General features: G+C 44.7%; 1 protein-coding gene and 1 long non-coding RNA gene across 9 annotated transcripts in view; both read right to left on the bottom strand.

Moving 5' to 3' along the window:
- RAPGEF2 (Rap guanine nucleotide exchange factor 2) overlaps positions 1-9,175 on the bottom strand; it is a 194,891-nt gene extending 185,716 nt beyond the window's left edge. For 5 of the 7 annotated variants that reach the window (XM_040601236.1, XM_040601215.1, XM_040601246.1 and 2 more), the window contains exon 1: positions 8,750-9,174. In XM_040601236.1, coding sequence (XP_040457170.1) covers positions 8,750-8,818 — 69 coding nt within the window. In that variant the 5' untranslated portion in view covers positions 8,819-9,174. Of the gene's footprint in view, positions 1-8,749 lie in introns of all 7 variants that reach the window. The other 2 variants (XM_040601264.1, XM_040601257.1) reach the window with 2 other exon arrangements.
- A 3,724-nt stretch (positions 9,176-12,899) lies between these two features.
- On the bottom strand, positions 12,900-21,346 carry LOC121091422. 2 transcript variants are annotated; one of them, XR_005828922.1, is made up of 4 exons: positions 21,194-21,346; positions 16,123-18,434; positions 15,345-15,412; positions 12,900-13,530 (listed from the first exon to the last, which is right to left on the bottom strand). It is a non-coding gene; the product is annotated as an uncharacterized LOC121091422 (long non-coding RNA). The 2 variants fall into 2 exon arrangements; XR_005828923.1 differs by having other exon boundaries at positions 12,909-13,530; positions 16,123-16,222.
- Between the last annotated feature and the right edge of the window lie 3,511 nt (positions 21,347-24,857).

Raw genomic sequence — 24,857 nt, 5'->3', positions numbered from 1 at the left:
TCCATTTTTCAGCTACCATACAACAAAGCAACACAAATATAGGCAAGATTCAGTATCAGCAATACAAAAAAAAAAAAAAAAAAAAAGCGTATCAGGCCTTAGCATCTCTTATCCACCCAATTCAGTGCATGCAAAGGTAGCATTACTACCCACGTTTCTTACTACTGCTATATTTTAATGGAGAAAAACCTTAGAGATGGAGACTTATTACAAAAGTTTCCTTTGACCTTAATCCTCAGAACAAACAAAATTGTAAGACATCTCTCTCAAGAAGCATCTTGCACATACGCCTTACAAGTTAAAAAACATTTCTCAGTTTCAGAAATGCATCAAGAATAAATAATCTCATATTCCATCCAGTTTGGGTTTTGGTGTGGGGTTTTTTCTTTGGTTTTTTTTGGTTTGGGTTTTTTTTTTTTTTTTTCTCTTTACACTTAGTGTTTGAAAATGGAGCACCATCTAATCTCTGGGGGAGGTTCAACTGTTTCAGAGGTTCCTATTCACAACCACATAAGCATTTATTCTCAATCCTGTAGCACAAGTCTTCACACCTTCAACTGCACCAAACACTGACATTTGCAGCCATGATGTAAACCAGACTGAGTCACTTGGATCTGAGAAAGAAAAAACGATCAACACACCACCCTCTCAAAATTAAGTCACTTTTCTTTTGTTCAGCTAACAAGATTGTATCACTTATCCTGTTTATATTGTAGCCTCGCAAACAGTTGGATCCACACAAATGAGGCAGCAGAGAACATCAGCATGGGAAACAAAGCTCTTAAACATGCGTTGCTGCTAGAAAAATATGATGTACCACGAAAAATTTAGCCTCTGGTTTCAGTAAGCTAAGTGTCAAGCTAAAGCTTCTTCCAACTGCATTGGTGGTACAGCTTTGTTTTCCCACCAACTGCTTACAAACCACATTTGTGTCACATCCTACCTCACCCCTCTAAATTTGGGGTTATTTTTTTGCTTAGCAGGACAAGAAGTCTGAATGACTAATTTCAAATTGAAAAGACAATACCAATATTTTTTCCCTACACTACAGTAAAATAAAGATGGGGGACAGGAGTACCCTTAAAAATACAGAACTGCAAATAGAAACTAAAGGGGAAAAAAAAAAAAAAAACAACCCACCCTCAAAAATTTTAAAGCATCATCCCATGGGGAACAGGATCCATCCTCCCTTTGGAAACCAGAGATGAGTAGAAATGAATGTTTTGACTTTATTAATCAAGTTTATTTTAACTTTAAGACAGGGAAACAAGCAAGCAAACAGAAACAAACAGCCTGCAAAGACAATAAACAACAGGCATGCCTGACAAATGTGTCTTCCATGAAACTTAATTCCCCTTTCTCAGGTAATTTACACTGATACCAGGTGCATTTCTATTGTGTTGCTTGTGTTTACCAGAATACAGACAAATAAAAAGAAAAATTGGGAGATGTTGCTATCCATATAAAACCAAGAAAATTCCTTCAGTTTTTATCAGTGCTGGAAAGTAATCTCATGCTCCCCCCACCACCACCCTCAAGAACATTTAAATATTTTAACCTTATCTTACTCTTTCAGCATTTTGATTAGGTGATGATTTACATGCTGCTCATTATTGCTGGCCAGAATTCTTTAGAGCAGCTCAAAATGAAATATTAAATCACTTTTACTCAGGTCAGACAAGACAGAGATACACAAAGAAATACATCTACAGATATACGGGCATAACAGAGACACCCAGAAAGAACAAAAAGCTAATTTTAACTCCAAAACAAAGCTGTAAGAAAAGCACTGCAGTAGGGCTCCTCCCTCTCCCTTTTCAAGAAAAGCGGTCAACTTCACCAACTTCAGAAAAAGGGAAGCGGAGCACCACTTCCATTTTGAGACTTATTCAAATACATCCCTCCATGCAAAATATATCCAGCAAATTAAATCTGCAACACTGGCTGCAGCAAACAAGGCGCGCAGGCTCAGCTGCCCTTCACAAAGCATCTTTGTAGAGCTATCTTTCTGCCAGCGCTCCTTTTGAATTCCCAAACAATACCTCGCAAAAATTAGATCTCCCACTGTGGGAAAGTTCCCAAAACACCAGCCAAAATATATTTTCTCATGAGGGTACAAAAAACCCTCAATGAGGAAGTCAAAGTTCTTACAATGACTGTTCAGTATACATACGGTTATTCTTGAAACACGCTAACAGCACAAGTAGCAGCATTCCGATTTAGGGGAAAAGGTTATCACAACCCGAGGAGTATTTCACCAGAACGAATCGGTAGCTACTACTCTGTAATTCACAGAAGCATGTAGACTTTTAAGCAGTAACTGTTTTCGCAAAACTGTAGTTAACCTCTATCGTAACAAACGTAAAATAAATGAAGCACCTTCAGAGATTACGTTTAAATCTTCTTTTTTTCCAGGTACAAAGTGTTTTCTATTAATAACATCACAACCCACAGAACCCTGTATCCTCCTACTAAAGAAAAAAATTATTTTGGGAAAGGGCTTGTGTTGTCATTTACTTTTGCTGACGTACACTTTTACGCCCAAGACAAGAACAAACCGCGAGCCTTCTTTGTCTCCAGAAGTTCAACAGATTATTTTGCTTCCTACTGGCTCTGGCAGAAGGGCAAGCCTGGCCACGGCCACCAGTGCTGCCCTGCCACAGCCCTCCGCTACCGTGGCGCCGCTGGCTCCCCTGCCTCATCGGGGGGAGCGAGGAGCGGTGGGAGGGTGCTGCTGTCCCTTGGGCTCTTACACCTGAACAGCATGTCAAAAGGCAAGTAGACAAAAAAAAAAAAAAGCTTGGGCTGAGTAGAAAATCCCTGGGCTTCAGGCCCAGCACTGCTCACTTCAGTAACTGTCCTCGGCAAGACTGGCACGGAAAGGCAAGGCAGCGTTGTCATGCTCCCAGCTTGTAAGTGCAGGAGAGCATGGCCACAAGGCTGTCAAAAACACGCTCGCAGCTCACAGGAACACCCCCAGCCTGAACCCAGCGCAAACGCTCCTGCAGCCCCAGCAGGGCAGAAATCAAAAGCAAACTCCACCAAACAGATAACTCATCAAGTAGGAAATACACAGACACTTCCCAAACCACCCAGTTTCCAGCTGGCTCAGAAATGTACAGCTGAGCGAGGTGCAACCTTCTGCTGCAATGAGAAAGCAGACAAGTGCTTAGGACAAAGCTTCAAAGTGGCTATTTCTGCTCTATAGGTGAAGGCTTCCTGATCGCACCAAGGTCTCCGCAAGCGTTGGTCAAACTCCTGTTGCTACAGGATACAAAAACCTACAAATGCAGCAAGTACTAGCCCTGTGACAGTGGCAACTATGGCAAAAAACCCTAAAAAGTCAATGTTCTTGGCATTCTCAAAGCTCTTGGCCACAAAGATACAAACTGCTACGGGAAAATGCACCCTCCGTCAGGAACACTGGGAAATAAACATATTTTCTTTCAAAACAAATGGGATGCTGAGCAGCCTGTTGCAGTACATGCCCTTAGTTTTGGGAAGGACATGAAACTGATGGTGGAAGTTCATAATCAGACGTTCCAGGGCTGTTTCGACAGACTGAGATTAGAGAGGTCGCAAGAAAATCTGAGCTACACAAAGGTTTTCGGTTTTAGTTATCAGCCACAAAAAGACTCGTTCATACAGTTAATTTGGCTGGGCATGAAATTATGCTGCATAGTAATACCAGCTCAAGAGAAAACATTGACAGAGGGGGAAAAAAAAGCCTATTTACCTCAAAAATACATTCTCTAATATTATTTCTGTACTAAACAAATACATCGCTTGCTTCATAAGGTAAAGGAGTCACTTTTTCCAAATAGCTGCTTTCGTTTTTTATGCTCCCAGTTCGATGCTGAAACACAGCAAGAAAAACCTCCATGGCCAAAGGTATATACATACATACACGTCTATTATAACTACTCCTGTTTCATATGTACCCACCTCCCCCAGTTAAAGCCCAAGAGACACCACTTCACTTACAGTTCATCAGACACGTTCTGGGGACGTTAACCATTTTGAGTAAGTTTTCAAAACCCTGCAGCATCTGGAGGGCTTTTTTTGCTTGGAATAACTACCCTTACATCTGACTTCATGACAGCAACTCTACTTCAAGCCAGCTGCCATACGAGAGAAAAGTTCCTGGACCAAGAACGTGCAACAGCCTTTTTTCATTAAGCTGCGTTACTAACCATGCTCACAATGATAACACAAAACGTAATGGGGCTCGTGTCCCCACTTCAGAATTAGTTACTGCAGAGAGCAGAAAGCCTGAACGCTACCATGGGAAGTGTAATTAGGAATCCCATTTTGTTGGCCAAACGGGCTCCCCCCCAAAAAAAACCCAGAATGTCAAAACCTGCAAACTAAAGGTACTCCTGAATAAGCACATTACAAAGTACCGAGATGCACGATGGAAAGACCGTTATAACAATGTGATACAGCCAAACACCAGGCATCAGCTGCCACAGCCCTTCACTTTTCAGGGTGACTGAGAACCAGGAGGGGAATTTAGCAACAGAACCAGTTGTCGGCATTGTACTTCAGTTTGCAGCACGGTAACACGAGTACCCTCCTCTTCAAATACTATCACCAAAAAGATGGTAACATGGCAGCATGCTAACAGTGAAGAAAATCTGAATCCAAGCTCCAAACTATTTCTGTTTTCCAAACGAAAGAAATCTCAAATAAGCTCTTTTGAGAAAGATAATTTTAGTCTTCTGGTGTATTTGATATACAGACACACAATAAGCCTGAATTTAAAGACCAAGTGTAATTCTTAATGCTAGACTCACACATAAAACGCTTATTTTCTCTGATCCCATGAAACTAGACAGCTTTGTATTTATTTGCTAGGAGATTACTATAACAAGAAGGAAATGTTCTTTTCTGGCTTATCTGAAGACTGCACACAATCATGCTATCAGTGGTTACAAGTACAAAAATAACACAACTGGGGAACAAGCTGAAAGTTTATTTGGAACAAGCATAGGTAGATCCTATAATTAAACCATTGTTCCTCTCAAGTGCTGGAGAAGGGACTATCTGCTCAATGACAGCATCCTGTTCAGATGTCTTCTGACATCAAATGACGCACTAGTATCAGACTAAGGGCTACTGCACAGTTCTACCTGCTCCCCTTGAGCCGTGGTCCAACGCTGCTCCCCCTCTGCTGTTTGTGACTACTGTACTGACTTGCCTTGACACACCATGCCAGCAGTTTCCAGAAGAAAACCTTAGGCACCTAACATATGTAAGGCATACATTAAAAAAAAATTTCTTCCTGCAGACGTCACTACGTGGCATGAAAACAGTGAACTAGTATGCAGAGTTTCTGAGGTAACTAGTAATTCACATACCATGCCATGCAAATGAGTTGTTGGGATAAAGGGAGAGATTAGGGCTGGGTTTCTCTTGTTTGAAAACAAAAGCAGCCTTATTTTTTCAGATGAAGCTACACCAGTACAGAACTGAAAGCTTTCTAAGGTGGCCTATGACACCAATATGAATTTGTTTTGAGAAGACTTAAAGGTAGAACAGTTCGTATAAGACGACACTTGGAGGGGGAAAAAAAAAAAAAAAAAAAAAAAAGCAGATTGCTGTTACTCACAGCTTAAGGGCATAAAACCATTTGTAATTTATGAACATTTAGAAGTTAGATTCCCCAAAGTAGTTAAATTAACTTCCTAGTTCACGTCTTCAAAGAGAAAATGAATAGTTTAATAAAGCAATTAAAGAGGAGAGCTCTGTTACACAACAGGCATGTTAAAAGTATAGGCCATGTACATTTTTTTTCTCTTTTTTTTGAGCTTCTTCAGTCAATGGAGCGTTGAGTCATAATTGACAAAATTCAGAAAAACTCTGTAAGCGAGGATACATGGAAGAGATAAGAAGCTAAGAATTTTCCAAAGCAAATGCAGAATATATTGTTTACTTAAAAAAAAAAAAAAAAAGAAATCAGTCCAGTCCAAAATTACCAAGACACTGTTGTGCTACAGATGTTCAGGCAAAGTTAAGTTTGCCTTCTCCGACAACGCGTATCAGATCCAGCAGTTCCCAGAGCTGTACGTACCAACACAAGCTGGCCAGCCTACCGTCACGGCTCTCCTCCAAGCCTGCAGTAAGGTAATTTTGCCAAATTTGTACCACGACAATTCAGGGTGAACAGCAATGTCAAAGGCACGTTTACCTCGTCGTGACCTAGGAGAAGCTGAGCCCCAGTGGGTTTGTTAACACAAGAAAGCAGCGTATATGCTGCTAACACACTTCTCGTGTTATTTCCTGCACTGACATGAATATGATAAATATATTTTCTCTTCCCAACCCTCTTTCAACTTTAAAGATACCTCATGGCTTCTCAAAAACCAAAATTAAGTAACTACCCTTTACAAGACAGCATAGCAAGGAAAGGAAAATACAGGTAAAGAGACATGAAAAGTTACTTTAAGAAAGGAAGAAAAAACAAGGTCTTTGTGTCTTTCTACATAAACTTTTTTTATTTATTGTACTTAATAACTGAAAGATGATTTGCATAAGCATATGTCTTTCAAATTCCCATGCTGCTGTAAAACAAAACGGGATTTCCAGGACACAGAACCAGCTCCTTAAGGCACACAATTCAACGTGAGCCGTTCACAGAACTGCCAGGCGAGTTTGCTGCTGCAAGCCCTGCTCCCCCCAGCAGCAACAGGAGGGCACGCCTGGTCACCCCCCCCTCCCAAGTATTTCCAGTGCTAACAACACATGACGTTTCCCACAAATTTGGTCTTATTTGTGGATTATTTTGGCCAGTGTCAGCTTCATGGATTCAAGGGTGGGTTTCTTTTCCTGTGGCGATTGCCACAGCAGTCTTCCAGTCTGCTGATTCGGGAAGTTTTACAGCATTAACGCAGCCCTGGTGTTCCTGATTTAGCTCTCTGCTCTGTGCCCTTCACACCAGCTTTATCCCTGCATTCGGGCTGATTTCTTCACTGCGTCATTCCTTACTTTCTGTCGTCTTTTTTTTTTTTTTTGGTGTCGTTTATATTTCTCCCCCCTTGTTATCCCTTCCAGAGAGCAGGGCCAACTGGCATGGGCAGGAAAAAGTTTAACAGTTTGCAGGGCACAGATCACATCACGGGGGAAGCATCGTCCCCCAGGCCCAGCCTAGTGGCCCCACTACTTGACCAACTGGTTTCTGAGCATCTGCCAGTGTCGCTCCTCCCAAACACCTGACCATCCTTCGATACCCATCTCCCGAGGCCGGGACACCGCCGGCAGGCTGCCCTGCCTGGGGGTTTACACCTCTACCAAGGCGAGGGACCTCGCCACAAGTTTGCAGAGGGTGTCCTGCCCGGGCGGGAGCACTCAGCCTCCTTCAGCTTTCACAACCTACTGAAAGGCTGAGTCCAGTGCTGAAGGCAAACAGACATTTGGGAAAGGTCAAACAAGGACAGAGAAACAACTTTAGCACCATGAAAACGTGTTCCAGCAGTGGCAGCTTTTTTTTATAAAAGAAGGAGAAAAAAAAAAAAAAAAAGGAAGATCTGCAAAAAAAACACACACTAAATACAATGCCTGTGCAGTCAGTGTATTTTTCCATGGGAGTTTTTATTTTCTCACATGTATTCCATGAGTACGAGGATAAAAATAACATTACCACAATGACGTATCCCTAGGAGGAGGAATGACTTATGGGTGCCGACCGAAAGTCAAGGTTTCCTTGTTGCCCCCAGTTTGAAACGCCACCAGCCAAGCGGCCACGGCCAAGACCCTCGCAATGCCACCCCTTCCCCAAACCCTCCAGCGGGGCCCGGCTCGGGGCGCAGGGCGAGCCTCTGGAAAAGGGGACAGATGGCCTTACAACTCCAAGCGAAGTAACTCCTCGTATCATTAGCTACTGAACCGCAGCCTGGTGCGGGGATCAGCGCAAAGCTCATTAGCCTTCAGACAGTTGGCAGCGGCGGGCGCTGCAGCAGCCCCCGGGAGCGGCAGGGGCTCACGCGGTGTAGTTGGTTTTCGGGTCATGTTAAGTCAAAACGTGTCTGTGCGCGCCCCGGTCCCCAGTTTCACCCTCCCCAGCCCCCCAAGCGCAACGACCCCTACAAGCGGCTCGGACACCCGCGCCCCTCCCGCAAGGGGGGCTCCCGCGGGTCCCTGCCCGGCGTCACCCTGCCCGGGAGCGGGGCTGGCCGGGGACCGCACGGAGCCCTGCCCGATGCCGCCGTGCCCGGCTTCACCCTGCCCGGGAGCGGGGCTGGCCGGGGACCGCCGCCGGGCTCGGCCCCGCGGTACGGAACGGCGCGGCCAGCTCCGGCCGGAGCTGCGAAAGTGGGGATGGAACCGAGACCCGGGGCCACCGCGTACTGCGGCACCGCAGCCAAACACGCACACAAAAAAGCCAAAAAGCAAAACAAAACAAACAAAAACAACAATAAAAAAAACAATACAAAAGGAAACAAACAAAAAAAAGAAACAAAAAAAAACACCACAAAACGACACTCAAATGAATTTTCCTCTTTACCGGAAGCAACCTTCCAAATAAACTCAGCCAGAGGATGTCCCCCCACCCCAAAAAATTAAAAAAAAAAAAAAAATACAAAAAATAGGGAGCAGGAGGAAAGTTGCTGGCGTCAACGCGCCCCTGCCCGCCCCGAGCCCGGTGCTGGGGGCAAACCCGCGCCGGGGCCGCTGGGCTCCCGGTTCCCCCCGAGGGGCCCGGGGAGGTGCCCCCCACCCCCACCCCCGCCCCGGGTGCGGGTCCGCCTACCTGGGGGCTCCTCTCCGCCGGGTTCTTCATCACCGCCTGGCGGAAGCTGTTATCCACGTAGGACGCCATGGCGCCCCTGCTGCCTCCCGCCGCCCGGCCGGGCTCCGCCGCCGCCCGGGCAGGGGATGGGGGAGGGCCGGCCGCGGCCTGGCGCTGCGGGCTGCGCGGCCGGAGCGCTGGGCGAGGAGCTGGGAGGCGGCGCGGAGGCACCGCGGGCTCAGCAGCGCCGCCGCCCGGACCAAAAAGCGGCGGCGGCGGCCGAGCCCCGCCGGTAACGGCGGCGACAAGGGCTCGGCGCTCCCTCTCGAACCGGCTCTACGCCTCCCGCCGGCCCGCTCCGCCGCATCCCCCCGGGCACCACCGTGGTCGGCGCCGCCTCTCGCCTCCTCCTCCTCCTCCTCCCATCCGGGCTGATGGGGGGCTCCGCGCCCGCCCCGGCGACGGGGAAGTTGCTGGCTCGGGGAGGCGGAGCGGCGGGGAGGCGGGACGGGGGAGGGACGCGGGGGGGGGGGGCGGGTCGCTGGGGGCCGCGGCCGGCGGGGGACCCCGCCGGCCTCGGCCCCCAGCGACCCGCCCCCCCCCCTTCCCCCCCCGAGACCCCGCCAGCGCTGCATCAGCATCCCCCCACCCCCCGAGAATCCGGTTTTTAACCCTAAAAGCGAATCCTGCCCGTGTGCATCATCCTCGCCGCTCCGCGGATGCATCCTCTGGATACCGGCGATGAGCGAGCTGGACATTAAAAATAAATAATAAATAAATAAATGAATAAAATCAAGGCTCGATCTGGGAACTCCCTGCTTGGGCGAGGCCACCTGTTGTCACTCTTCTTCAAAAGTAATCTCTGCATGCCGGCTGTCCCCTCTTGTCATCGCGATCTGGGATGATGGCGAGGAAGGGATGGGTGTGAAATCTTTAATTTCACGTTTTTGGGGTGGGGTGGGTCATCTTTGATTTCATGTTTTTTTGAGTGGGTAATCTTTAATTTCACATTTTGGGGGGGGAGGGGGGTTATCGAGCGGCTGCTGCTTCTCACGTGAACTTAAGGTTTTAAAGGATAAAGGTCTCGCAACATGGCTGATTTTCTTTGTTTTGCCACCACACCGAGCACGTCTCGACAGCGGCTTGACAAACGCTAGTCGTGGAAATATTATTGATGTGCTGTTTAAGGGCAGCGTAATACTATTAATGTATTTGCTTTTACAAGCAACGAGCATCCTTTGCTGATACGGATCACACAATATAAATAACATCCACGTTAAGGAATCTGCTCCATTTCCACTCGCTGGGGGTGTTACACCTTTTAATCACAACGGTTAGTTATATTTTAGTCTCTGCAATTTTTTATTTGTAACAAGTCAAAGGGATAACCATTTTTCCCCCTTACAAAACTCCTGGTCTCAGGAGAAAAAATCATAACACTTTTACAGGCACTTGGCTCTCGAAGAGCCTGTGGCTTCAGGCAGTCACCTACCAAACCTACCGAATTTCTAGATATGGCTCATTAACAAAGATAACTCCTTGGGACAATCCCACTCATCTGTGTCAGCAAAATATTTTTGCAGCGAATACCAACAATTCTGGGCAGACTATGGGAAAAGACTAGGGAGGGCTCCACATCCTGACCACATTGTGCTTATTAGTAGTCCTCACGGGGGATTATTTATTTGCTTTAACGAACAGATTGAAAATGTAATGTCTGTTGCCCTAAAAAAACAACACTTTGTAATATGCCTTGCATTCATCATCCAGAAAGTATCCTTTCTTCAAATTAATCAAGCCTGGCATTCTAGGGGAGCGCCAGCTTTTCTGAAGCTCAGCCTCCCAACTCAATTGCTTGCTACAATTCCCTTTTTTTGTGGGATACAGGGATAGGGCAAGTCCCGCAGGAATGCAAGGAATGCTCTCCTGGGCTCCTCAATCACTTCAGGGCACCCATCACCTCCTGCTACAGAGGAGCTTGCCTGACATCTTCATATCTCTACATCAAAACGGAGCTACCCACTCTATTTTAATACGCAATTATCTTTCATTTCAGACCTATTAGCTATAACAGTATCAAGCAAAGTGTTTCACTGATTAATTTTTTGTTGTGTTATCTGGTGACACAATACCTGTGATTCACAGCGATATTTAACTTCAGCTGATGGGGTTCCAGGGGCTCTAATTGTGCTCTGACCGGTGTAACAAATGGTGTAACAAATCTCAGTCGTTACAAACAGATGTCAAAGGCCTAACTCACGCTACGGGGATTGTTAGAAACGGGCATGAATTAACAAAAGCTAGAGAACTATGAACAAATACGCTCAACAATCTCTTGATAATATTTAAGACTGTGTTGCATTAACACCTTTTCAGTGTCTGTAAGCAACATATTTGTATAATGCAGATGCTTCTGATTTTTTATATCATGGTGGGTACAAGTCTGTCCTTTATGCTGTTTTTTTCTAGCTGAAATGAGAGTACTTCTCACAACTGAATAGGGAGGGGGAAAAAACAGAAAAAAATAATTAAGATACAGATTAAGGACAATAATTATTAGAGAACACATATTATTGTCACTAGAAACCCCTATTTTTCATGCAAATATTAAGAAAAAAATACAGCATCAAATGTTTCAGCAACTTTCACATTCTCTTAGTCTCACCATCTTTCTTGTTTTCTAACCTCAACAGCAGATCGGTGTGTTTTAGAATACACACATGAACCAAGACCTGCCATTCGTTTTGCGTTTCCTTTCTGGTTATTCCTCAGTTTGCATTGTGCAGCTTGATTCATAATCACTTGGTGGGAATGGGGGGTGTTGTGTTTGCACCGATCGTGTTGTTACATTACATAGGTTTCCTAACCCATACATACACTAGGAAACCAAGAGTTAACTATATACATTAAATGCAGTACATACAGTATTGATGTTTCAGCAATATGAAAAGGCTGCAACTCAAAATATGACAGCTAAGCATAATATGCTTTCGGAGAGCTACAGCTAAACACTATGCTAAAATCCTTTAGGAAAGTATTTTGCCTTAGAAATACAGAGCTTCTACCTTGCTGAATCTCTCCATTTCTTTTAAGGGATAAATTGAAATGGTCAGGACAAATAGTAAAATGCCAAGGGAAGAAATTCAGCATTCCTGTGAGCTGTGTTTATTTGCTAACCCTCATTTTTAAAGATACTCACGCTTTGAAAGGCTTGCACTTGAGTTAGCTGCATGGCTTTTTATTCATGACACCAGCTATCTCCTACCCCCAGTTAAACTCAGGAGAGGCCGTTCTGCCCTGGCAGGGAACCACAACATCACCTCTTTGGGGACGTGAGTAAATCACATCCAGTTGGTATGGATAGAAACCCATGGATGTCCTTTTATCCCCTTTCTTTGGATAAATACCCATTTTTGTCTATCTTCTGGAGATGTCAAGGCAGCTGAAGCAGATTCAAGTCGCTGAGCTTCAGCCCCCAGAACTGGCCGGCTCCTTCCCAGCTCTGCCTGGGCACCTCCTCCTCCTCCGCAGCCACACAAAGCTGCTCACAGCCATTTGGGGAGGTGGGCAGCAAAGGGGAACGGAGGGATCAGCCTGCTGACCCACCCCAGAGCTGACCTTGAGAACGACAGCCATCCCCGCCAGGCTGGGCAGAAGCCAATTTTATTGGATTTTAAGTCCAAGATGAATGATTCCAAGTACAAGTAAGGCCACCACTGAGGGGAGACTCTCCTCTGAACAAGATCAGCCCCTGTGCTCTGTCTTTTGAGATGGCAGCGTTTCCAAGAATGCTCTCTCTCCTTTCGGGGTTTTTACACGGATGGGATCATTACTATTCGCAATTCCACTTGTTATCATCTTTTACAGCATGATGAAGGGCATGTGGGTTTGTTTGTTTCTTTGGGGATTTTGTTTGTTAGGTTTTTACACAACATCCTATAGTTAGGTGGCTATTTGTTAACCAGCGATCACTGACGTACAGGCACAGTGAGGCACAGTATATAACCACCACTCAGTGCCCCTGCACTGGAGGGTAGGATAGAAAGGTGTCAGCAACTTCAGACAGACTGTGCTAAAATAATCCTTGAATGTTTACTGTAGATTTATAGTCCTATTGTACGTGTAAGGCAGTACAAAATTCAAAAGGTTATAAAAGAGAAACTGACCTGTGCCATAAAGCAAAATTTGTCTTTTTTTTTTTTTTTTTTCTTAAAGGAAAAAGAGAAGAATTTGAGTACTGCATTTCATACATTTATTCAGAATTTGCCACTATTTGCAAGTAGGTTGGGAATATTTATCATTCGACTTCCGCTGTAGCTGCAAATGCATGCAAACCATCTTTAACTAGTTAGTTTAATACTTCGCAGCGGCAGCTCAGGGACCAGCATGAACTAACTGTCCAAGTATTTACATGGTCTTTGGCGAGGAATTTACAGCCCACACAGTGTTCCTTCCCTTCAGTGGCACTGATAAAGGTGCCCAGGCAAAAGGAAAGGTGGCTGACATCTGTATTGCAGCAGCACCTGGGAGACATAGTGATGGATGCTATTGTACTACATACTGTATGAACACTGAACACATGACCAGGAACTCTTGAAGGCCAAGCCTGTGCTTCTGAAGTAAGCCCAGATATGTCTGCACAAGCTTCATTCATGCTTGTGACCATGATACAGGCGTGCCCCTAATCCCTCAGGGCTGGAAGTGATGATGGGAGATGATTGTGAGTCTCCTGTCCTGGTACCTCCACTGGGAAAGGGGTGCTCAGAACCTCGCTTCATCATCATCTGCTCCAGCTTCTCCTTCTGTGAAAAGAGGCACAAAACTATTGGCTCAGCTTCTTAGGTAAAATATTCTGAAACATAAGGAAAGCACTGCAAAGTGCTGTCACTAACAACACTAACAGCATTGTGAGGTTTTTTAAACAGAAAATTAACTACAGACATAGAAACAGTCAAATAGCATCTTTTTGTCATCATCAGGATGTGTAGTGAAAGAGGTTGTTTCGGTGGGGTGGCGCAAAGCACATGGCAAGAAAGTCTGTGCTTTGGTGCTGGGGTGCCAAAACCAAGGTCCTTCTAGACAGGTGACACTCTCCGAATGACATATAGGTTAAAAAATGCACTCTACTCCTTTGCAAAGAGTCATCCACAATCTAATACAGGCAGGATCCACATAGGAGTGATTTCAACTGTTGACAGTGTGCTATAACACAGTTTTGTGAAATATATATTCAGTGTCACATGTATTTCTAAAACTGTATTTCAGTAAATAGCATCCCAAATAAGAAAAAAAATATTTCACTCTTATTCACTACCTTCTATAGTTTTCATTACTGAACAAATTAAAGCGTAAACTTACATTGCAGTATTCTGTTTTCAAACCAATATATTCCCTAAAAGAAACTACAAACTTACTCTTTTTAATATTACTGTAATCAAGTTGTTTAAAATAATCTTTTGAAGTTTCTACAATCCAAACATTACATGATTGTGCCCAAGAACGAAAAGAGGAAATTGTCTAGAAGTAGATCTAGAGAGGATTAGTGTTTATTTAAAGCTGGCCAAGTCTTTAAAAGAATTTAACTCATATATATTAACGACAGATAGCCAGATGATCATTAATATCCATGATACTGCTTTTCAGAAAACATTAGGATGATAAAGTTATCTAATAGATCATGCAGAATGATAAATAAAACATGTAAAGCTCTGCAAGGAAAATGAAACACAAAGGAGGCAGGAATTTCATTCCTACACAAAGATATGAAATATTTATAAGAGAAAAAATTGTTAACTTTGTATTAAGACCTTTCACTCCAAATGTGCTATTTTCAGTATTAGGATTCCGTAGTGATTGCCCAGTTTTCGCTGTCTACCATCAGAAACCTGTTTTTCTAAAAGTCAGCTTTATTATAGACGATTGAAGTGTTTGGCTTCAGTCTGTACTAACTGTTTCAAGAAACCTGAATGCATTCATAACTTTTGGCACTACTGCAGGGCATTATTCTACAAATTAAGTTTACAGTTGGCAGCGTTTTTTCATAACGAATTATTGATTGATTATTCCAGATATTGCCTGCCCTCGCTCAGCCACCAAGCACTACTCACTGCAGCGCTAAGGCAGCCTGTGCTAGAACTGTTCCTTGGACCGAGTCCCCAGATGCCACATTCCCGTCAGCTGCCACCTCTTCACTCTTGTCACCATCTTCCACAGAATTCACCCGCGCTCTTCCCCGCTCGCTTTAACGTGCTATACCGCATCACAAATACCTTCCAACATGATACTGCCGGTGCTTATTAGAAGAGCATTTGCATTTACATTGCTTCCTAACAACCTTTATAAATTATTCCCTTGCTGTGAAATTAATAGTCATTGTGTACGCTGTTTATGCGGTTCAGGCTTCTTCATCCTTCAGTCACCATTTAGATCTGCTCAAAGCATATGGGGATGTGTGGGTGTGAACTTCAGTGAATGTTTCTGTGCTGTGCATACATATCCTGGCAAAGCATATTCACACCTATATCACAATGTGACAAGTACTAGGTACCAATTTAAATGGATAGAATCAACTTTAAGTTCAGTAAATGCTAAAAAAGTTAATATTTTTGTTACTTACAAATCAGTGATACCACACTCCATCAGTTTATGTTCCATTTATTTTTCCAGGAAGAAACCATCCAGTACCTGGAATAAAACAGCATTAAAAACTAGTTTTACCTCATACCAAGAAAGCATATTGCAGACGGATTGACATGAGGTAAGTTACCAAGGTGACCTAAGCTTATCATGGAATCATCCTGATCATTCTGGACAATTTCACGACAATATGCCCAACTTTGTGTGTGCAGAGCTCCTCCCTGCATCCACCGTCCAAGAACAGTCTTATTAGACAGATCATAGAAAAAAAAATAGTTTGTGTTCAAAACATGGTTATGACCAAGTTTGTTTCACACAGACTCTACCATCACCCGTAATGACAGTAGTGAAAATTAAGACTTTCTGTTCCCTTCTTTATGTAAAGAACTTAATACAAAGAAATCCCTATTTCCACTGGGACCTTCAGCTTCTGTACAAATACACAATGATAAGTTTAAGCATTGAATTAAGTTGGAGCAAGGAATCCTTGAGGAATACAAAAACAGAGACGTGAAGAAACAGACGAAAATAAGTGGACTGCACAGGTAGGCAGTCACTGACTGTGGGATGGAATTCTATACAGCGTGTTCCTTGTGTTACCTGGATCTATATTTAAGAAAGACAGCAATAAATTATCACTTTCCCTCAGTTTTTCGTGTTAATTTCCCCATTTGTTTCATTTAGGAAGTAACTACTTCAAATATTCCTTAACCATTCCACAGGTAGCTGTGATAAAAGCCGTCTTCCTACTGCCGTACCAGCTGATTTGTGCAGAGAACATCCACCGTTGCCGCTGTGCCACTGCTGGGGAAACATGGAGACCTGCTGTCTGCTTCACTTTTCATTTCCAGAGCAAATCTAAAATAAAAAATAAAAAAATTACCTCTTTCATTGTTACTGTGCTTAGCAGAGCAACTAGCACAGGGAAGTTGCCAATGAACATCTGTAGCCGACCAAGTGTATCTTGTAAACATGTCTTCTAAGTCAGGAAGAGAAACTGAAACATAGGAAGCAATTGTACCTAAAGGGGTAGTTGCGATTAGTGGGTTTTGGGAAATCAAGTGACACTTTGGAAGATGTACATTTTTGAAAAACATGAACTCTTGAAAATTTTGTCAGGATGAAGCTAGCTGCTAGGAATTTTCCCTTTTCTGTGCGATTAGCAACTTAAAAGGCTGCAGACACATGCTGGCATCTGACTGGCATGACGAGAGCCCTGTACACTGCCACAATAAGCGTACTCCCGTTATCCAAATTTTTGTTTATTTTCTTTCAGCTCAAGCTAGCCGGAATGGAGACAGCTCTGTGTATTTAGTCCCTGGGATTTGAAATGCTTCAGAAGAATCCTCCCACAAATCATCTGGAGAGTGGGGCTTGGCGTCCATGTGCTCTTGTTTGTGTGTAATCAGCACCCACGTGAGGAAGCAGATTCTGCAGCGGCAGAAGAGCTAGGGTGGCTCACTTCTGCTTCACTCTACTGTTGTGCTGCAGTCCAGGTCCTCACCTGATTTAAATCCATGTATTTTAATGAGATCAACAAAATCCTGCCAGTTTGAAAGAGCTAAGGACCCACTCCGTGTCCCTGATCCTCACCAGGGTCCCAGGGAGATCTCGCAGTGTTGCAGCACAGGATCGATGTGCCCCTCTTAGTCTCTGGCTTTCTGGGGGTGCACTGTCGGAACCCCAGAAAGACAGACCTGTCTCAGGCGGGCTCAGCAGGCTCCTGGGGGAGGGTGCGTGACCGGCCGCAGAACAATCTTCCCCTGTTCGCCCAGTGGCGACATCTGTGTCTTGTTAGCCACGCACACATCTTTACAATGGCTCTTCTCTCAGGTGGAAGTGAGCTGTGTAGCTTCATTCCATCGATGTGAACAGCTAACAGCTTTGCCTCCAGCCTTCGCATTACCGTTGCACTCAGGTATGAAGTTAGATTCCTTGTGCTGTGGAGGAGAGGACTTCAAGCACAAGAGAACATTTCATTTTTAATTAATTTGTCTTGGTCCCTTGCGTTCCAAAAATAAAACCAATGCTCCCAAAGTTAAATATTTGCATGGATATTTTGTTATATCCAGACAGACTTTCTGAAGTTTTATCTGAAGCACCTGTAATTCTTAACCCACGCTCATCACCAATACACTTGCGGTGAGGGTCCCACTCGCCGCACGTGTAAACCTCCGAGCCAGATACTGGGTTGATACTCCTGGGTAATGTAAATACATTTGATTAAAAACACACATCAGCGCATCTTCACATTGCAAAGAGGGCCCTTTCAAGCAAAAATATGTTTTTTTGAACCCAGCAATAATAGTATGGGTATTCAGTTAATTTGAACTTGGAGACAGACACTGAGGCTAGGGGAAATATTTTCCTGCTGTGGTTAGATCTCCAAAGATCTGTGCACGTGGGAGTCAAGTTGCACTTCACTTTGTGGGAGCTTCAAACCTGACAGTTCCAAGGATAGTCTTGCGGGAAATAAGAAAAGGATTTGTAGGTGGATAAGATGCAAGGGAATCTGAAAAAAAAAAAATCCTGGTACACCGGTGGACTGAACCCATTCCGCAGTGTTTTCAAATCTTTGGTTTTGTCGTTTTTAAAGAGGACTAAAAGTACTGAACATATCCAAATCATTACATAGCTCTGAAATATTAAACATCTCATGGTTTTGCAATCAGCATACGTACATTTTGTCATAAAACCCACACAGGTACTTCATAGCCCTGGTGGAGTATCTCTTTGCCCCAGATATTTAAGATTAAATGCAACCCTTTTGAAGGCAACTGAAAATGCCTAATTGGCCTATACCTACTCACTTACAAGATCATAAAGTGAAATAGGGTAGCTGACATTCAAGGCTGTGGATGTGGACTCCATAAAAATGTGGTAGCTTGTTCCAACTGTAATTTCCCACACTATATCTGTCCAGCATTTACCTAAGTTCATTTGAAACACCGTATAGTGGTCAGAAAACCAGAAAAGAACTTACATTTCCCTTTTCTCCAGAGTAATTTGTGGGGCCAGATACCTTTCCCAGAGTAGTAAGAAGGAGATAAGATCCAAATGTAGAATTATTCTGGAAAACAAGTAAGGACCCCTTTTTGGAGTTAAAAAAAGCACAACTAGTTTATACCATTCCGCTCCTTTACCCTAACGGTATGCAGCGTGGGCTTGCGGTCCTCTCCGCTCCACCAGAGAGTTCAGTAACTAATTCCCAGTATCTTTCCTGAGATGCTGCAGAGCACCTTTTTTCACTGGACATAACTATGTGTTTATCTACTCAGTGAAAAAAAATAATCTTAAAGGAAACAAAGCTTAGTCAAAATAGGGAAGATGGAACAGAATTAAAATAAACACTTGCGTTAGCCTATCTAGCTTGCCCCTCCTCATGACTTGAGCTAGATGGCTATTCTCAATCTATTTACCCAAAAAGCATAAAGTGGGTGTATGTCTACCAAGTGAATCCGTGTGCTTACCGCCCCCCCCAGCCAGCCCCCGCCGGCTTGCTCAGGACGAGCGCCTCACCATCCCGGCGCTCCTGCCTGCTCCTTACGGGGCCAAGGTGGCTACTGTTTTCCAAGCTGATATCCTCCAGCTACCTGTGCAGGTCTTGAGGCTCAGCAAGGCTACGAAGACCCTTAACGCCGATTATTAGACACCCTTCAAGGGCTTGCCAACCTAGTTGAGAAACCACATCTCACGCGAGCTTGGCCCTAGCCGGATTATGTATGCTGGTTGCCACTTGAAACTTTCCTTGGCTTGCCCGTGCAAGGTGAAGCATGCCAACGCAGCCATGCCAGTGAAAGCTCAGGGAGAATACGTAATTATAAAGATGTCTTTCACAGCCACGGCTTATTTCAGTCCCCTCACTAAGATGAGATGCAATATTACAAGAGCTTTCAGGAGAAGGCAGCTCATACTGGGGCTGTTGCTGTTACTGTAGCTGTCTTAATTATAATCGTGCAGTTAAAGGGGTGTATGGGGGGGGGAATCCTGCACTGTCCTTTCAACTGAGAAGACAGGCATTTTTCATCACTCCTCTTAAAATCATTCCCCTCTGTTTTGAAGTATGGTTTGAGGCAAGCGCTCCAAATCTTCTATCAGACTTGGGTCTCTGATGATCCCCTTAGGCTCCCGTTCTGCTGTATTAATTGAAGCTTAGTGCAGTAGGAAATTTGGCCTCATAAATTTTAGAAATGCTGCATATTTATCTAGTACTACCATAACCTGAGATACATTTTAATTTTTGATGTCACTAATCGCTTCTTTCGTATGGAAAAACACGTTGCCATGGTGAAATCTTAAGATTTTTTTAGACAGGAAAACATCAAAGAAGAACATTAGGAAAGTGTAAAGATTTCCTTCCTTTATAATGCTTGCTGTGTGATACATCTTTGAACAAGTCACAAACATGTGTCCCTCCTTGTTGTAAAGCACATAACAAAACGTGCGCACCTACCTCGCAGGGGCGTTCTGCGGCCTGGTGCTTGTAAAGCCCCTTTGAGGATGAAAAGCATTATATGAGTACTGAGCACTAATCTCGGGCATGCGGACAAGCCACGCACACTCAAAGGAAAAACCTTTCTAATAACATCCATCTGCATCTTGAATACAAGAAAGAAATTGTAAGACAGCCTGTCAATGATCAAGGCTTTTTCATGCAGCTCACCCTACTGTTTGGCAGCTGGCCAGCTCAGCGAGCCTACGGAGGAAAATGGCTCTGAAGGAAAAAATGTGCATGTTAAGCAGAGGACAGCCTTTGTGAAGGGTGAGAAAAAACAAGACAAATACCCTCGGCTGCCAAAGCACTCTCTGGTACATGGAGGAATGAAGTGAGACAAAAGGGAAGGAAGAAACTGCAGTGGGCAGGAGCCTTCTCTTCTCATTAAAGATAACTCTAGCCTGTATGCACGACAATGCTGAAATAAAATGCATTTCTACTTCAGGACCAGGCCTGCTTTACATTAAGGATGTTTCTCTGTAGAGAAGCTGGGAGAAGCCAGGGAAGGATTTATTTGGAGCTGCAGCACCTAAACCAATCAAGAATGCGTGTCAACCTTCAAAACTGTATTAACGATACCACAAAGCCCTTCAAAAAAATTTGTGGGGCAATGCAGCACAATCTCAGCATGCTGAGGAGATCCAAGTGGCCCTTCTTCAGATGGAGTGATGCTAACTTTTTTATTCAACAGGACTTATCTCACTGTCAAAGGCACTTTAACTGGTGCTGCTGACATGCAGGGCTCTGGCTCCCTGAGTCCTCCCCTAGTAATACAAGCCCCCCATGCAGAACCATAAGCAAATTCTTTTGCCTGATATATATACGCACACACACATATATCTCTCCAATGTCAGATCTAGCCCCCTTATTTCCTCTCACCAGTCATCTACAGATTCATTTCACTCAAGCTGTGCTCCAGCTGTACAGTGGTGCATTGCTGCAGCAAACATATGGAGTCTCAGCCAAGAGTCCTCCTTTGCTTCCTACAGGCTTCCAGGCTCTCTCTCCCCACAGTGCCTCATGCACTACCTCAAATGCAGCAAGGTTTAATTAAAGTAAAATACGCAGGAATTGAACTAATAACAAGAAAATCTCCATCTATCACCCTGCATTTAGAGAATTTCATCTGGAAAGCTTTCCAGTCCTCCATTAAAATGTTTACACGCAAGAGGTTTCTCCTCTAATAAATCATGATTTACATTTAGATATTACTTTTGTTCTGATAGCTTGTCTTTACTGAAAAGTCATGACTCGCGTGTAGCCTTTCATTCAAATTTCTGCCAAACAGAAAGAGTCCAGAATTAAATATTTAAGCGGCTTTTAATTCACATTACCTTGGCACAGATTAATTTAGCACAACTCATCGACTTCTAACACAATCAATAATTAATGTGGCTGCAGGTCATCTACTTCAGAGTTCTGATACTCTTCCTAATGTCTTCCTGCAGTTTGCTCCACGAGCCCAGGGAGAACAGGCCAGCTCTACCACAGTTCACTGGACCGTAATTCACAGAGGAGCTCAGTCCACTGAAATAAAATATAAAATAAAATAAAATAAAATCCCAACCAACCAAAAAAAAACCCAAAAAACCCAAACAAAAACCACACCAAAAGCCCACACCAAAGCAAAAGACTTTGAATATGCTCTCAGAAGTGTTCAGGATCCAGTAGATGAGCCCTGATGCACTTTCCCACTGTGGTATATCGTGTTACTAATCCCAGAATTTGATTTCCTGACCTCCCCTACTCCACCCAGGGATAGCAGAAGAGCATGTGTCCATGCCTCAGCTGTCCCAGCCCAGCCTGGCATCCTAAGCCAAAATCTGCAGCTGAAACCGAGATGCCACAGTGTGGACTGAAGAAACACCATTCACCAGGCACCCCATCAGTCACTGCAGGGCTGGCAACCTGCAGCAGGGGGACTGGCAACTGGGAAGAGTGGCGTTAGAGATCTGCAGCATGCAAAGATTAGTACCGGTGTTCATTTGGCTGTTAATTTTGAATCCATTTCACAGTGTCACTACCTTAACTTGAGCATGAGAAAAGTCATTCTGATGTCGACAAAGCCAATAAATACTCCAATAAAATAGTAGCTTTCCTGAGACCTCCAGGGTTTTTTTAACCAAATTCAGACTTGCCATAAGTACCGACAAATACATTCATTCGCATAGCAAAAAAAACCCCAAACCCCAAACAAAACCACATTACATAGTAACAGACAAAGCACAACCCTCAGAGTCAAACCTGGGGAAGCATAGAAATGGCATATTAAGGGTAAAGTCTTTAGCATGGCCTGCCATCTTCAGACCATCTGCAATGACCCTCTTATCAAATCAACAGCATCATTAACACTGCTACCAGTAAATCCCAGTAAACAAAACATCAGGTGTTTTTTCCCCAGCCTTCCAGCAAAAACCTTGGCAGCAAGTTCATACACTCCTGTATTCACAGACTGCTGCACCCAGATACCACAGTTGTTCCTTGAGAAACTCTGTTTTAAAATAAAACAAACTACCAAGTCTAAGCAGGCAGAAAAAGCGGAACATGCCACAGCTGCAGTATTGCCTGGTATCTCCCTCCGCCTCAGGAACAGACCCCTCCAGCAAGGCAGCTCGTTTGCGAGGGCTGAGGAAGCCCTGATGGCCACCATGTGGCTGCTCACAACTGGAAGTGCCTTTTGAATGACATTACATGTCTTGTTGCTGCTGAAAATTTGGAAGTCATATGATTTAACCCATAATCCAATGACACAGCAGTCACGTTTTCCCATCTTTTATCTCTCTGTGACTTACTAGGCTTTTTCGGTACAAAATATAACCATACCAATGAGAAGGCTGGTCTTCTGCTTCCATCATTAGACGTGTACTATCAGTTGTGGAAGAAGTTTGCATAGCATAAAGACAGACAAGAAAAATAAAGGTTATCCCCCTTCCTGTATGAAAATCAATACCTATATAAGCACACATAACAAGAGTAGCACCGCTTGTGTAAGTATGTCACATCTTCAACTACACTGGTATTTTAAATGGCTACACTTTTCCACGAAGGTGAGGACTTGAGGACGAAGCCAGCCTCTGCCCCTGTTTGCTCATGCTGCCTCCCAGCCGCACAGCGCTGCAGATGGCCATTGCATCTGACCATTGCAGATGACAGCAGGCGGCTGTCCCCAGGCCTTGGAGATGCCCAGCAGGGGCTGGGCGCGCTCCTACCCTGGCGTGACAGAGCACAAAACAATCCAGCTGAAAAGCTTGGGGGAGCGGCTGTTGGGAAAGTAAAGGAAGGAGGAGTGAGCATGGAAGAGCAGACTGGGAACAGAAGGAGAGATGGGCACAAGTCATGATGGGAGGAGCAGCTGAAGGGTAAAGAGGAGGAGCTGGGAGCAAAATGTTGTCGAACAAGTAACCCTTGGTGATTCAGAGCCAGTGTCCACCAGCTCAGTTCTTACTCAGAAGATCAGCATTTGCCAGCAAGCATGCACAGACAAGCACTGCCAATCACACACTCAGATACTGCCCTTTAGGGATGGTTGGGAAAAAGAAAACTATTAAAGCGACGATAAAAAAAGGTTCAGTGCACAAATCAGGGCTGCCACGTATGTTTAACTAGAGTGTTAATGAACACTGCGCTATCCTTGATTATTCATTGATTAGAAGTCTGTTTCAGATGTGCTTGGAAATATACTGCTCTTGCTGTGCATTTTTAATACCGTCTGTATTGCTGAAGCGCTGAGGATTTATATTGCACCATACCGGTCCCTTTGGATTCACACACAGAAATGGCTTGTGCCCTAAGGTGTTTGCAAGCGAAAGAAAAAGCAGGAGACAACAGATGGAACCAGCAGCTGGAGGATCGGCAGAAATCAAGGCAGCTCTGATAGGCACGCCAGCCAGACTTTGGTCTGGGGCTCTCTTACTCTGTACCTTTCACCAGCATAAAAAAATAAAAATAAAAATAATTTCAAAAAATCACAACAAAATTACTGGGTGAACCAAAGAAAAAGTTAGCTCTAGAGAAAGGCCTGCATGTTGTCACTTAGATCACTTCCATGGAGTGGAGGACACTGAAGAGCTGCCCAGGAGCCACCTTTTTGGCTAAAGACCCCTTGAAGCAGCAAATGGCAGCTGACACCCCAACAGTCAGGGTCTCTGCACCTCCAGTTCCCTACAGGCACATCACCCTACTTGCCAGTGGGCAGCCTCCAGATTACTGCACCCCTGGACACCGGCGTGGGCCTCTCCGAGCACCCCGGGGGGCTGCCCCCCCGCCGGAGCGGGGACCGGGGCAGCCCAGCACCAGGGACACTCTCCAGGCCAAGGGGACGGTGTGTCACAACGCGTCAGTCCTCAGCACCCATGGTGGGGAAAGGCCACCACTGCGGCGGCAGGCACAGGAGCCCAGGGTCAGCAGGGGCTGGGCCCTTCCCAGGCAAGGAGAGCCCCCACCATGCTCTCCCCCCACCACGGAGCCCCGGGACACCCTTAGGTGGGTGATGGTGCCAGAGGCTTGGAGCCCCTCGCACAGCTGTGGGGATGGTGCCTTAGCATGGAGCAGGGCTGCAGGCTCCATGGGGATGAGGAAGGGCATTACTGCCTACCTGCCCTGCCCCCGCTTGGCCAGCGAACCCTTGCCTAGCACGGCCGGGAGCTGAAGTACAAGCAGCACAGATAAGAAAGTTTAAGTAGCAGCAAAAAAAAAGGTATGTTAAATAATACCATCAGGTTTGTTTCTTTGGACACTTTGATGCCTAAATAAAAAGTCCCCCCTACTTTTGTTGTTTACGTTTTTCATATCAAGTATCTGAGTATTTTTCAAGCACAAGGGATTATTTATTGTGTGGTAAGTGCACAGGGACAGCAACACAAACCTGATATTTTTCAATTTGGAAGCTCTTGTGCCCTGCTTAGCAGTTCTCATTCATTACTTAAGAGGTTGCCCCACACCTGCATGTTGAAGAAAAAGCCCTGGTGGCGTTCAAGGAGAGAACAGGCTCCTGGTCCA

This window comes from Falco naumanni, chromosome 1 (genome assembly GCF_017639655.2).
Source record: "Falco naumanni isolate bFalNau1 chromosome 1, bFalNau1.pat, whole genome shotgun sequence".
Lineage (NCBI taxonomy): Eukaryota > Metazoa > Chordata > Aves > Falconiformes > Falconidae > Falco > Falco naumanni.
Note: the sequence above shows the minus strand (reverse complement) of the source record. Positions and strands in the feature narration are given on the sequence as shown.